The sequence below is a fragment of the Zonotrichia leucophrys genome, chromosome Z, assembly GCF_028769735.1.
Source record: "Zonotrichia leucophrys gambelii isolate GWCS_2022_RI chromosome Z, RI_Zleu_2.0, whole genome shotgun sequence".
NCBI lineage: Eukaryota > Metazoa > Chordata > Aves > Passeriformes > Passerellidae > Zonotrichia > Zonotrichia leucophrys.
In genome coordinates, this window is record NC_088200.1 from 30,786,748 (window position 1) to 30,802,155 (window position 15,408).

General features: G+C 35.9%; 1 protein-coding gene across 2 annotated transcripts in view; it reads right to left on the bottom strand.

Annotated features, from left to right (window-relative positions):
* PDE4D (phosphodiesterase 4D) overlaps positions 1-15,408 on the bottom strand; it is a 350,628-nt gene that overhangs the window by 289,077 nt on the left and 46,143 nt on the right. Inside the window, exon 1 of one of the 2 annotated variants that reach the window (XM_064735825.1) lies at positions 14,735-15,248. The exons of the other annotated variant lie outside the window; for it this stretch is intronic. Coding sequence (XP_064591895.1) covers positions 14,735-15,003 — 269 coding nt within the window. The 5' untranslated portion in view covers positions 15,004-15,248. Of the gene's footprint in view, positions 1-14,734; positions 15,249-15,408 lie in introns of those variants that run through there. 2 annotated transcript variants of the gene reach the window in all.

Sequence of the window (15,408 nt, forward strand, 5' to 3'; positions counted from 1 at the left end):
CTGGAATGCTGACACCGTAAAATACTATAATTGAGTATTTCCTATTCAAAAGATGAAAATTGAACATTTTCTTAACCTGTAGGCAATGCCAGTATTTCATACTTCTCAGTATTTTTCCAATATTTTCCAAAATATTCCTGAGATAAATATTATAATGTTTTATGTTAAGTATTTAGAAATTAGAACAATATATTATAAAAAAACTTTGTTGACTCAAAAGCATAGCAACTGATGGCACAGCTAAAAAATCCCAGAATATTTTGACTCATTCTCACAACATTATTCATAATTAATGATTAGGTGTTACAACTTAATATTCTATTGAAATAAATTAGTTATTATCATTTATTTCACTCTATTGAAATAAATTAATGAACCTCTATTAATAAATTAATTAGGAAGCATTAAAATGCTCCCCCACTCAAAGATTTTACCCTGAAAAATTATCTGTAATTTACCAGCATAAGCAATATTGTAACAGTCTTTTTATAGAAAAGCTGGACTTTTCCTCTTGTAGTTACAAGCAGGAAATTATTATCCAGAATTTTTTATAATATTTTTATTTTTTAAACAATTTAAATTAATTTTGAGCCATATAACATTTTAGTCTACACGTGATACTCATTATTTTTATTTGTCATTGCATGAAAATGTAATGATATGCAAACACCATCATTTTAAGGGCAAAAAATTCCTGAAAAGGTAAAATACCTTCAAATTAATACCAAAATCCATCATATGACATGCAATCATGTAACTATGTCAGGATGAATATGAAAGCAATTAAGATTTCTAGAGAACTACTGATAAACTAGTAGTTGTTACAGCACACAGAACAGGGCCTTGCTACAGAGTCATAATTTCTCACTCATTAGACTGGATTGTAATAGGTAAATAATAATTGTGTTTAAGAAATTCACAAGAATTATAATAGTCTGAAATTAGATGGCCATTGATACTACTGTAGGTGGCCTGCACTGCAACCTGTTTGTCAACATACTGAGGTGTGATTAGTCCTCTGGAAGTCAAAATGAGTCAGCCAATTTTACTGGCCTTCAATCAAATGACTTTCATATACACCCAAGCATTACAATTCTCGTTTTTCTCCAGTCTTCCTAAGCCTCAAATCTTAACACCGCTGACAAGGCTCTGCTGCTCAGTGGTAGAGCTTTGTGTCATACTCTCACCCAGGCTACTTCATCTGTACTCAAATGGCCTAAAACCAGCTACCTTTATACTTCCAGTTGCTCATCTTGAATTCCTTATCTAAGACTTCTGTTCCTCCTGAAGCCCTTATTTTACCATCTGCAAAAGATAATATATTTAAGCAGACTACTTTGCAAAAGTCACACTTAAACAGTAAGCTTCTCTTTAAGTTATTATATGGACGGAATTAGATACGCAAAAGTATTAGTTACCTTTGCAGAATCTATATAAAGAGCTAAGCTTACTCCAAGGCTTAAACATCTTAAGGAGGATTAAATTACATTTTGTGTGACAATTTTGTTTTACAAATGAAGACTGTATCCATTAGTAACTATATCATCTTTCTATTGAAGAATTTCTTTCACATTATGTACACTAAATTCTGGAAACGCCATATTCTTTTCTGATATTATTTTCTGAGGCTTTCTGAACTTTCCAACCAAGTTTTCTAAACTTCAGTTCTTTCATGAAATAATATATGATGCACTATTGGTTGTAAAGAAATGACTTTACAATATTAGGTGATTTTCATTTCAAAGTAATTATTTTTTGTGTTCTTTATAACTCCTTCGGTGACAACTAAAGCATAATGTTCTGTTACAGAAAGGGTGTGGATGGAAACAACTGCTATTGAACAGCTTAAGTGCATAGCACAAGATTATATGAAGAAAACATTACCAAGCAACTTTTACAGGCCAAGGATTTTACCTGCCCATGCCATTTTAACAATGATGTTTCATCATGTGCATAAAAATAATTGATAACATTTTTATATGGCTTTTGAATATTAATAAATTTGTTTTGTTTATTTTTAATTGAGCTTTGCCCTTTGGACATGCAACTAGCAGCTTGCAGCAAAGACACAACACACAAAACATTTTTGCTTTTGCAAGGCATGCCTAGAGCAGTTTTTTAATTAAATGAAGCACATAGTCTGGAGAACTATATAGATGAGAATACATGGAGAATGAAAGACAGAGGTTTCCTTCCTTGGAATAAGCTGTGATTTTATTTTTATTCCCCCACCTCATGTGAAAAAAAGGCCTCACAACAGAAACAGAGCTATTCCTACCCAGTATACCCATAAGATTTGCAATAGATGATCCACAGTCTGAAGGGGTTATGAAAACCCTTTCTGATGCTGTCTCTTCAGAATCTAGTTTAATGTACAAATTAGTAATTAATGATCAAATAGTCACATCTCTTAACGATTCATTGGACATTAAGGTTAAGCTATTCTTGTTTCACAGTTTGAAACAGAATTGATTTTAAAAAATTTACTTTTATTGATCTATTTACAAAGATTCATAAGGCATATACTTTAAATTCATCAGCACAGAGTCCAACCTCTACCTTGTAATATAATCTCTGAAAGTAGAAGAGACTGTCATCCTCTGGAAAGTATTATAATTTAAAAAACCCACAACTCATATGTGAAGAGCAGGACAATGTCATGGCAGATCATTTGAACTAAGGAGAAAAAGAGAGTAACAACAATTTTTCAAAAAACAATCTTGACAAAAATTCTGTAGAGAAGATTTGTAGTTGTGAAGACACACTTTCAATTTTTTGTGTTACACATTTTTTAAATAAAAATACTGACATTGTGTATTCTTAGGAAGTACGTTCATTCAGAGTTGTTACTTTACAAGCCAAATTACAAGATTCTCACACAAGTCATAAAATATATGAACAATTGTCTGAACAAAATCAATTTAAATATTATTACCAAAGAAATAACAAAAAATATTTATTTTCTCACAGAAGGACTTCCATGTAATGAAACATTGGATATCATGCTTCTGAAATCATGGTTGATATGATGCTGACCTTCTTATTTGGAATAATGGGTATCAGAACACTATTATTATGAAGAGACAGTAGTGCATATGATAGTGTTCAAGGGAACACTTCCAGACTGGAGCAAAACCCCACAAAAGAGGTCAGAAAGATATTTTGATAATGCAAAAGAGAAAATTAGAGAATAATTGGCTGATATGACCACTGAGTATACAGTGAATTTACTAAAAGATGAGATGCTGAAACAAAATATTCCTTACTCTCAGCAATTTCTTGGAGATCAGGTGGATGAGAAATTCTGAAATATTTCAAATTAAATATTTCAGTTACAATAAGTTAGTATTTGCAATATTTTATGATAAAATTCCTCACAAGCTCTATCTGAAATCTGTATTTTTCCATTGAGATGACGTTTACACATGCAAAGATTCAGTCCAATCTTAAACTCAACAAGGTTCTGTGCTAGTTACTTTTCAAATTGCTTTGAAAAGCAGTCACATGATGGGATGTAATTTTTCTCTTAGTCCACTCCCCTCCCCACTACACATATTGTTTCTCCTGGCAAGTTATTGTTGATGAAAGGCCAAAAGTCTGAAATTGTCACAGGTGTTATGCTATACTAGTGTCACCAGATAGCACCAACTGTTGGGTGGCTCTGGCTGCAGCAAGTCCTCCTCTGATTAGACACAGACATAGACATGTACGTAGACACAGACATACACCTGGCACAGGCACTGCAGACAAACACCGCCAACGCTGCGGCAGTGCTCCCCAGCAGCAGCCCCAGCTGAAGCCACAGTCACCAGTGGGGCTGCGATGGCTGCACCCAGCTCACTCGGGACCTTGGGGCATGGAAGGAACCTGCAGCCAAGGGCTATTTGGAGCAGTGATCCACGCAGCTTGCTGTAAGCCATGGACAGTGAGAGCTCTGGGCTGTCCTGCAGGGAGCTGGGCTGCACACCAGGATCTCCTCCTGCCCAGGAATGCCTGCCCAGGAATGCCTCAGGGGTGAGAGATTCTGTGCAGCAGCACATTCTCAGTAAGAGATTAATATGGCTTTTAAATGTAACTGCTTGTTAAACTTGGACATGTCAGCTGAGTGACACAAAGGATCAATTGTGTACATACAATCCTCCGGACATAAACCACTATCCATAAACCAAGTCTGTGCTGCTAGGATTGGATCTGGCCCCAGCTAAACTCCTCTCTGAGAAGTTTAGAAAGCAAGGGGGCCCTGTCAGGAACTCATGGCTCAAGGAATGGACTTCCCTGACAGCTTTGTCTGACTCTGCCCTCTCTGCAATAAATAGTTGAGTGTACCTTGCCATCAAATCTTGTTAAAACAGTCACATCTACAGCTGAAATTTGCTACATCAACAAAACATTTGGTAACTTGTTTCTTACAAGTGAAGGGCATGACGCCATCCTTAACACACTCACAGAAGAACCACATAGAAGCACCAGACAGCACCTATTATCTACAAAATGTGAGAAATATTTAAGTATACAATGATTCTTAATATGGCTGTCTTGTAGCTGGCATAGCTAACAGTTCTCACAGATTCTTGGAAATGAGTGAAACATGCTGCTGTTTAGAAGTTTCAAATATTTCTTCTATGGGAAATTTTTTTTTATGTGGGGAATAAATTTCATTGTACGATCATTTCATAGGCATTGCAATGTGACCTGACTGGATTTCTACATTTAAGTATGTAGTCTATTCTATTTCCCATGACAGCATGCATTTACACAAGTCATTATTATTTTTTTTTATTCTGTAATGTACCACATGCTACGATTGTAATTAACACCTTTGGAGAATTTAATCTCTATCATGCAAATGTGCATAATAATGATGAGGTCCAAGAGGCAAATTTTTTTAAATTATTTATAGTTTATTGCTTATGACTGTGCTTATGAACCTGAAGCAGATTTTAAAGGTTCTTACAGTTTTGTATTATGACTGGAAATACAACAGGTAACCTGTCTGATCCTTCATTCAGTAAAGCACCCCATCCCCAAAAGAAAATAATATATACTATCTATAATTGTATGTGTCTTGTGTAACACAAAATTATGTTTATAGTAAGAGTCAAACAAAGCAATTATTTGCATACATCTGGAAGACTTTTACAGCATTAAAATGCACATCAGAAATGCATATTTCTTTAATATGGAAAGACATTTTTTTCAAATGAAGATAAAATTACAAAATTTATTTTAAATAAAAGTTATTTGCTGCTCTATTCTATAGACAGATGTTCTTAAAACACTTTGTAGAGATTCATTATCTAGTACAATCTAACTTATTCTGGAGATTGTCAAGTTCAGCAGATGCAGATTTATGACAGGAGCCTGATAAAGTATAAACCACAAAAAACCCACATATATAGTCAAAATCCGTAGTTCACATGTTCAATCACTTTATTCACAATTATTAGTTGGGTTTTTTTAATTATCACAAAGTTACTAAGAGACTATCCCAGAAATACATTAGTGTATCGAGGTACACTATGAAAATTCCTGGACATCTCAGCTGCAGTTGTCCATAAACATTTAATTATATGCCATTCGTTTTTATATTTTATGACACCTTAAAATATTCCAAGTTTATTTGAACAATAAAAGTGTGTTACTAGTAGCCTACAATAACTTTACTCCACTATCAGGAGTACACCTGTTAAGCAGTTGTCACAGTGAGATTATAACTGATAAGTTCTATGTTATAATATGAATTCTTAATCAGTGCTGATAAATTTGGGGCACTGAAGAATACCAAAGAGATGTGATCACTAAGAAAAATACAATTTAAGAAGAAAACAGGTCATTATTAAAACATTATAACACTAACATGAGTGTTTCTTTATTAAAAATAAAAATAAATGAAACAGTATATCCTTCTTGTCTTATATTTCATCCTGTGCATGTAAATTTTACTTTTTTCTGATTAATTCTGTATGTGCCCTTCTTTAAACAACTGAATGCAAAGGTTTAGTGAAAGGAAACAATTGAAAATAACAGATAGGAGATGCTGAGCATTTACTAAGAGGGTAATATACAACTACCGGAAGAAAAGTCTCCTGCCAATATGAAGCATTAGCCATGAACTGTGATGCCCTGTTTGATGACAAAGAAGATAGCAGAGCTTTTCGAAGGTTTAGAAGATGGAAAGTCAACAACAATGGATTTAATAAGTTTACTATACAGTACAATATAGTAGAATACAATGTATAGTATAACATAATATGCTACAAAGGATGGCAATGGAAATTTTACAAGATTATTCCCTAAAATTCTGCAGTGAGAGCAGATGACAATATTAACAAGCTTCTCTCGTGACCAAGATCAAACATTAGGAGTGAATGAATGAAAGGACAGGTCTGGCAGCATCCCTCCACAACAGAGGGTGCATATACAGCCTAAGGAACCTGAAGACAGACAACAATTCTAAACCTGCATATTTCCTCCAGGTCAGGACAGAAATAAGCCTTCTGCAAACGTATCACTGTTTTTCCAAATAAAGTAGAAGTCTAATAGTACTCTGCCCACTGGCAGAGTAAAATTTGCTGGTTCCACTTAACAGTTGCTCCTTAAAGTACTGGCAGCTTGACAGAGATGATGAGACCCTTCTCCCAGACCTCTTTCTCACTTAAATGTTAATTTATCTATTGTTGGAACAAACTGTTGCAAATTTTAAGCTCAGTGTTCTCCTGGATGACTAGTGGAAAAGTTCATGTGCAGTACTAAATGAAACAGAATAAAGTGCCAAAAAGGTCATGAGATACAGAAGAAATGTCACAAGAGGGGGAAAATGGAGTAATACCTACAAATCCCAAAGAAGATGAAGCTCTTCAAGAATGTATGAATGAAAAAGCTAGCTCATTGTTAGTCTGTGCTAAAAAATTGTAGTGACTATTCCCGTGACAAACACACCTAAAGACACGAATTATTACAAAAAGGGAAATAAACTTCTGAATATTTTGTAACACATTGGAAACTTTAATGTTTTGTGTATATATTATAAAATCTTTAAGGTCAAAGTTCAGAAGACTCAAAACTCCAGATGGAGAGAATGGCTCACTTTGCAATACAAATTTGAGAGTCTCAAAATTTTGTGTCAAACTGCAAAAAAAAAAAAAAAAAAACAGGCAAGATCCCATGGGATGGTTCAAGAACCAATAAATTTTTACCACCAATAAAATAGTAATTTACTGATGCAAAGTGAAACTGAAAACAGCAAGTTTGCAAAGTGCAGTCAGAGTAATGCAGTAAGGAGCAATGTAGAAGACTGCTTGAGTGTAACAGGCCTGTGTTACACAGTAAAAAAAACTTGTAGCAAAACCTACTGAAACTTTTTGCATAGTTTCAAAAAAATTCTAGAAAACAGATAATATCATATCACAAGAGTACAATATTTAAAACCTTTACAGTCATGTATAATTGCGTGTGATAAAACTAGAGTAAGATACAACAAAAACTCAGGAGTTCAATAGCACTTTAGCAAAATGGTTTTAGGTTTTGAGGCAAGTACTAAACAAAAGTAGAACTCCAAGAACTCTGTTTCACTATTGCTAATTTTTTTTAGAATTTCTCCCAAATTCTGTCAAACACAGGACATGGCATTAAAAACAACAGGTCAGAAAACAGCATGGTCCAGGAATAGTACTTCAGTAACTAAAACTGATGAAGAAATTTCAATTTTAGAAGGCAAGCAGGTTAGAGGCAAGAAAAAAAAGACTCAGTTGAAACTGTTTGGGTATTTTCCACATTTCATTTTGAAAGAAAAGGAGAGATGCAACAGTTATTTTTATATATTACAATTCCTGTACTACCAAATCTAGTCAGCCAAATCTATCATTCTTTCGCTCTACCCTTCCTTGCTCAGTTATTTGCCCCTGTACAACAAAAACTTAGAATTTAATCTTTGATTGCGCACTGATCTTTCTGAAGTGGTTTTCAATTTCCTACCCAGTACTACAAGCTCTCTTTAACACAATTCTTATTTGAGAAAACACATCTTTGCCATTTCTTTCTTTATGGAAAGATTAACTTTTTCCTCATCTGTCTTTCTTCAGCTGTGGAGAAGCAGTATTATTTACCTGTGGTAAATCAATTTGTCAGTAGTTAATTCCATTGTGAAGAATTCTTAACTTACCACAAACCATTCTGTAAAATATCAGAGAGCATTGTGTTCTCAAAGCTTATTCTTTTTCTCTGCCGCACTAACCTATGCATCCATACAAGCATGCACCTTCTAATGTAACAGAATTTCAAGCGTGGATATGTGGATTGAATTACCTTATACAAGATGGTATATTTTTATGTAAAGTGGTTCACATATTTTTGTAGAAAAGGACTGTGATAGCTCAGTCTAAAGTCTGTAAAATATGAAGTAGAGTCCATTCTAATATGCTAGGTGTTACCTTGGCTAAAACTTTATGCAGTAACAGTGATTTGATTTAGAAAGTGTGAATGAAGTTTATGTGAGAAAAGCAAGGAAGTAGTAGAATGTGAAAACCCAGGACACCAGGAATATTTTTCTGTCTGTTCTGGGGTGTCCTGACCCCCAGGAGAGCAACTGACTATGACCCTCACTCATGGAGAAAGTTTCCTAAACTCCAGAATAGACTAGAATCCACAAATGTGTGACATAGATTACAGAGAGTAGTGTAGGTGTATCACTTGGATGAGAAATTTAGGCTTTGGGACTTTTAGTATGCTGTGGATAGAAGCAAGGTGGAGGGCACGGGGTGTCATCCTGAGCTTCTTCTTCCTTCTTCTTCCTGGGTTTGAGTGGCATTTTGAAATTGGGCAGAAAAGTCTGCATTGTGGGCTTCCAGGGATCAGTTATTGGGTTAAAAGGGAAAATAATCCAGGTATCAGTTCTTAATTGGATAGTTTAGTCTTAAAAGACCTTGTAACAAGAGATTGTTAACCATTCTGTGCCTTGCTAATGAAAAGCTGGCGAACTCATGGTTGTGAGACTGTGAGACTGATAAGGAATAATAAACACCCGAGCCCAAACATGAACTACCGTCTCAAGTGCCCTCAATCCAGACCTAGAAAAACTAAGAATTTTTTTTTAATTTAGTAAGAACTAGTGAGTTTACATAGGCATATATGCACTTTATTGTCATAGAATTATAGAATATGCTGAGCTGGAAGAGATCCAGCAGGAACATCAAGTCAAACTCCTTCCCATATGGAGGGCACTCCAAGAGTCACACCATGTGCCTGAGTGTTGTCTAAATGGGGTTTTAACTCTTTCAGGCTGTGATCACTACACTGGGGAGCCTGTTCCAGTGCCCAAGCACCCTCTGGAGGAAAAATGTTTTCCTGATATCCAACCTAACCATCCCCTGGCCCAGCTTTGTGCCATTTCCTTGAGTTCTCTAACTGATCACAAGAATGAAGAAATCAGTACCTGCCCCTCCATTTTCCCTCACAAGGAAGTTGTAAATTGCAATAAGGTCTCTCCTCAGTCTCCTCCAGGCTGAATAAATCAAGTGATCTGAGCCACTCTTCACATGACTTCCCTTCCAGACCCTTCACCACCCTTGTGGCCTTCCTTTGGATGCTCTCTAATAGGTTGTCTTTTTTTTATTGCGGCACCCAAAGTGCCCCCAGCACTGCACGTGAGGCTGCCCCGGTGCAGAGCAGAGCAGAGCAGGACAATCCCTCCCTTGCCCGGCTGCTGATGCTGTCCCTGATGCCCCCAGGACACGCTTGGCCCTCCTGGCTGCCAGGGCACTGCTGGCTCACGTTCAGCTTGCCATGGACCAGAGCCCCAGGGCCCTTTCCATGGCACTGCTGCCCAGCCTCTCGTTCTTCAGTCTACACACAGCCAACATGTTTCTGGCCCCATCCTGGGTGCAGAATCCATCACTTGCCCTTGTTAAACTACATCTTATTTGATGCAACTTAGTAACTTGACGGTAAACATCATCTTACTCAAGCAATCCCCTCTTAAACTCTACATGAGTATCTCCATGCTGAACAACTCCTACTCCCCAAGCCTTTCCTCACAGGAGAAGTGTCCCATCCTGATAAATTTTTTGTCCCTTCTCTGAACCTGCTTCAACAGTTTCATGTAATTCCTCTGCTGGGGACCCCAGAACTGTATGCAATATCCAGGTGGGGTGTCACCAGCATGGAGTAAAGGGATAGAACCTCCTACAATCTCATGACCATGCTGCTTTGGATATTTGGTTTTCTGAAGTATTCAGTTAGTATTTTGTATAGGTATTTGTGTTGATATTTCTTCCTTTTGAAATTACTTCCATATGCCAAAATGTAATTACTTGAGTTCCTGAAAAGCACAGAGTAGTGACAGAGAGGAAAACATAGGTACTAAAAGCCTTTTAGCAAAATTTATACTGAAAGTTGGAAGAAAATAGTGATAAAAATGTATTGATTCAGTGTGGTACAGCTTCATTCTGGTTTCATAGTTGAAATGCACGGAACTAGGCTGTGTAGAATCACATCAAATTAAATAAGTTGCTCTTCTGCAACTTATCTACCTATAGCTAACACTTGAGGTTCTGTTGTTTTTTGTAATTAGCAGTAAAAGTGCATGAAAAGATATTGTGCAATAAAAACAAAGACAAACCTGGTTTTATGGGTACACTCATGGCAGTTACATTCCTGAAACTTAAAATGGCACACCTTGCCCATATCTATCTAAACTATTTCTAAGGCATCTATCGTTTTCATATCTGAATGCCAAAGTCAATGTAAAATATTTACTGTGGGTGGGGACAAAGACTGACTAAATTCAGATAAAAGTACTCTGTTTAACTGAGCACATACTTGTATTATTAATTGCATTACATTCTTAGGTTTAGGGGTACATGTCTTAAAAAAACTTCTAAAGAGCACAAATCCCTGAACAGCAGGAAGTTGATGTCTCCACCATAAGAGCTGGAGAAAGAACAGTTATCAAAGGGGAACCCTCACAACTGGACCTGTGAATAAACAAATCCACTTTATATGACTTGGAAGACAGGCATATATCACTAGCTGCTGTCTCTGAACACACACACACAAAAAATCACAAAGGCAGCCAATAGACTGTCTAAACATATACAACACAGAAAAAACAACTGGTTGATCATTTTGTATTCACTGAATATTAAGAAGTATTAAGAAGTATTATGGCAGCAAACAAAAGTCAAAAAATACCAAGCACATGTGTTCCATGACTTCATCCTTTCAATTAAACAGATATAATTTAGTTGTTATGTTCCACTGAGCTTACTATCCTGCTCCAAATATTTATCTTTCTTGCTTTTCCTCCCTTTACAGAAAGGAATTTTTAACAGAAAATTAAGGAAAGCTGTCTTTCCACATTTAACTAAGAGGGTATGATTTGAAGTATCTAAACATCCTTCCACAGATCTTTGGACAGTGTGTGTACGAGGGATCACACATGCTGGATGTCCACACAGATGGGAACTGACAGTCTCTTTCCCTCTCTCCTCACAAATCAAAGCATGTGCCATTCCACCCCTGGCAGGACAGATCTGTCCTGCCAAAAGGCACTGAGGTAATCAGCCCATTTTAAAAGCCTTATAAAGAGCAAATCAAGACAATCCAGAAACTGATTTTGTCAAGCACATACCAGAGGACTTAATTTATCTTGTGCAAGTCCAGCTGTAATATGTGCTGTGGTGTCCCTATATGGGTGATCTTAAAGCATTATGAATACTTTTACAGTAATACAATATAAGAGAGATTTGTGAGGAAATGGAATTTAGGTTTGCGTACAGTTTGCTTGAAATGCTGGCCACAAAACTTAAACAACTTGTAGATGCTGTGACTATAGACTGATTTTGTTTACAGACTGAGAGGAATCCAGGCTAAAAGTTCAAGATTAACTAGTTTTAATTTCAGTTTCAGGCAGAACTATCATTCTCAGAAACTGACGGATATTCAGCAATTTCTCCAACAAAAATGAAGGCCTTATGCTCCTCTGCCACTTAAATCCTTCTATTTCAACTCTGAAGGCTGTACCTTTTCCTCTCTAAAATCCTTAAAGTAGCAGTTTATCTTTCAAGTGTTTGAATGAATTCAGGGGTACAGCTAGAGAAGAAGAAAAAAAAAGGAAGTAGAGAAGGACTTATAAAATGACTAAAAGTGATAACCCAATTATTACTGTGAAAATATAATGGTCACATGATAAAGAAAATGCATTTTGGTGTCAAAAGTTCTACAATCCAAGCCATTAGAGAGAGTGAACTATAGACTTTATGATAAAAAAGGGGGAGAAAGGGATTGCCAGAACAATTCATGAAACTCCCACTCACTTCTTGACTGTATGTGAATGCTGCTTCAGAACCTTGATATCAGGGAGGTACCACCTAAATTAGGGGGTTTTAGCATTCTGGATCTGTGGTGCCTGTTTGGCATCACTGCAGTATCTCTAGTATCATACATTTACTTCTTATGCTATCTAGATACATAATCTAACAACCAGAAAAGATAAGAAAATTTAAAAAAAAAATTAGTGACATTTTGCAAAGTCAGAACAGCTTACCAACTTACTGGTGGCTTGAGGAAGAACATGTTATTAAAATTTTTAATGCTGTATGAACAGTGCACTAAACAAAAAGGATGTATACATGAATTCAACAACTTTTCTTAAATTACAAAACTGATTACATTAGAAAAATAAAGCAAAGAGTGTTCATTACTACAGTAATGGGCCAAATCAACCCCAGAATGGATCCTTCATAGTATAATATTTTGAATTAAGGTCACAACTACTCAATTTTCAAATGCGCTGTTTTCCTATAAGCCGTCTAAAGTGGATTATATGCACATGGAATTAAAACCACTACAGTGCCTATGTAGCCACAAGTCTATCACATAGTATCTCAGTTTTCTGACTAGATAACCAAGTGAAGACATATCAGTAACTACAGATTTGATGGTCTTTGGAAACAAATAAATTTTTAATGCCCTTTGTAAGCCCATAAGCCTGTAGTCTGATCATGTATGTCATAGCTTTGTCACTTCAGAAACATTGTTCTTTGCAGGATCTCAGGTAATTCGCTGTAACTTGCTGCGTGACTCTGTACTTCTCCACTTGCTTGAAAAAAACATTATTACTCTGATCTGCCTGTCTCATAAATCATAACAATGAAGTATTGATTTCAGGTCTAGTATTTCACATATTTGGGAAAACCTCAAGTGTTTTCTACACTCATGGTGAAAAAGGCATTCTACACAAACTTCTGAAGCTCACTAGAGAAAGTACATTTAAACAAAATTTCACTTTTTAATACTCTGCAAGCCTGTGTCCTTTTATGTTGCTCAAACATGTTTGTTAGCTTCACATCTGTCCCCTTTCTTTGTCTGTCATACTGGACTGCCTACACACTCATAATCACACACGATAATTTCCCTCTCTAAACCTTCAGAATTTTTTTCACCTAACATTGTAAACCAGATCTGCCTGAATTACGTTTTTAACCTGCACATTTTCATGTATAGAATGTTTTATAAATTATTGAACACAGAACAGCAGCTGGGATTTATGCATAATTGTTAAAGAAACATTAAATATACTATTTCATTCAGTTTTCTATTTTACACATGCAATATCTGAACAGGTACACTGGTTTCAAAAAAGTATTCTTAAATTATAAAGGCACATGTTTCTTCTTATGCTTTTCAGTGATAAAAATATTATTTTATACAAGAAATACTTTACATAAATACATACATAGTAAAGATTTAAGCACACTAGTATACAATGTGCAATGCACATACCAATCACATAGCTATAGTGTAGATCTAATTTCAGACGAACGAAGATAAACTTCAAGAGCATATTCATTTGCTGCTTAGAATGCATGACTTATTTTCTTTGAACATGTCCTTTCTTTATATTACATTTTTGTTAGAGGAATAAAGGGGTGGGGGGTGGGGTAGGGAAGAACTCAAAAGCAAAAAACCCAAACATCTCAGGACCATCAAAGCAAACACGAATGTGGTTTTGAGTTACAATAATCTCACATACAACATCTTTTGAAAGAATAATTTTAAAAGTAATGAAATAATACTGCTGTTTTACAGGAGATAGATGCAAAAAATGAATGTTCTTTTTAGATTTGATCACAAACACATCTAAGTGATCAAGTTACCAAAGAAATACTACTAGTGAATCATTTACCAAGGGCTTCCCTTACCACTTTTCCTGTTTTTCTAGCAACTGCTTTAATAAAAATCACTGTTTCACATTAAATATGTATTGCTATCATTCTTCTTTATCATGCCCTTCTTGATTTCAGCACTGTTAAAAGTTAAATAGACTTATGTTATTCTGCTAGGAGGCTGAGGGAGTCCAAAACTGTCAATAAAAAGATAAAATATTTTCAACAGGCACATTAAAGAAAATAATTGCTAAGTCGCTCTGGGCAGAACAGCACAGAATAAAATAAGTATTTTTTTATTTTGGAGGGAGAGGAAAGAATGGAGTTATTACCTAAGAAATCAGAGGAAATTTAGCAGCTTTTGTAAAAGGAAATATATATTTTCTGACTTCATATTAATTGCTATTTAAAATTTCTGGACTGCAATGAAGTTTAGTCACAAATTAGAACTGTCTATTTCAACCAGAGAGATTAATGCAGAGATGAAAACAAGAAACAGATGCATAAACACCACAGAGATAAATATTCCATTAAAAAAATTAATATTTTATCTCAACCACCTTAGTACTTACCAGGTATGTGCCACAGTGAAACGACGCTGTTTTGGTATGTTGCTGTTTAAAAACATCCTTCTCAAGAGCCTCGGAGAATTTCGGGGAGAAATAACTGGACACAGCCGAGGAGAAGCAGGTGAAGATTTTCGAGTTGTCCTGGACTTTTCATGTTGTAACAGGTTTTCCCTCAGGGTCTTCACAAGATCTTCATTTAGCCATGGATTTTGACTGTGTGTATTATCCCCTTCAGGAACAGGCAAATTGTCTGGACTTGTCTGCTGAGCCATGTTTCTCCAGTAACTTTGTTATTTAGGTCTAATGCAATCGAATGTTGGCCTAAGTGCTTAAAATATTTCCGTTCTAAATCAGTTCCCAGGAACTGTTCAGAGACCCTGCACCAGTTCAGCCTATTCTGTCTTCAACATGGTGTTGCCTGCCCTTAACGTCTTTCTATAGATAATGATCTACAAAGGAAAAAGCAAGCTAACTCCTCCACAGAAACTGATTAAACATTACCACTCCTTTCACAGCCCTGCTGCCAAAGATCACTTCTGAGCTATCATAGCAAGTGAGCACAGGAGGAAGAAATTGCTTTAGCACAACCTTTATCAGAGCTGTAAAGCTGCCTGTTAAACTATCGTAACTAATGTGCTGCAGCTGCTTGAGTGACTTCTGGTTATGTACATAAAAAG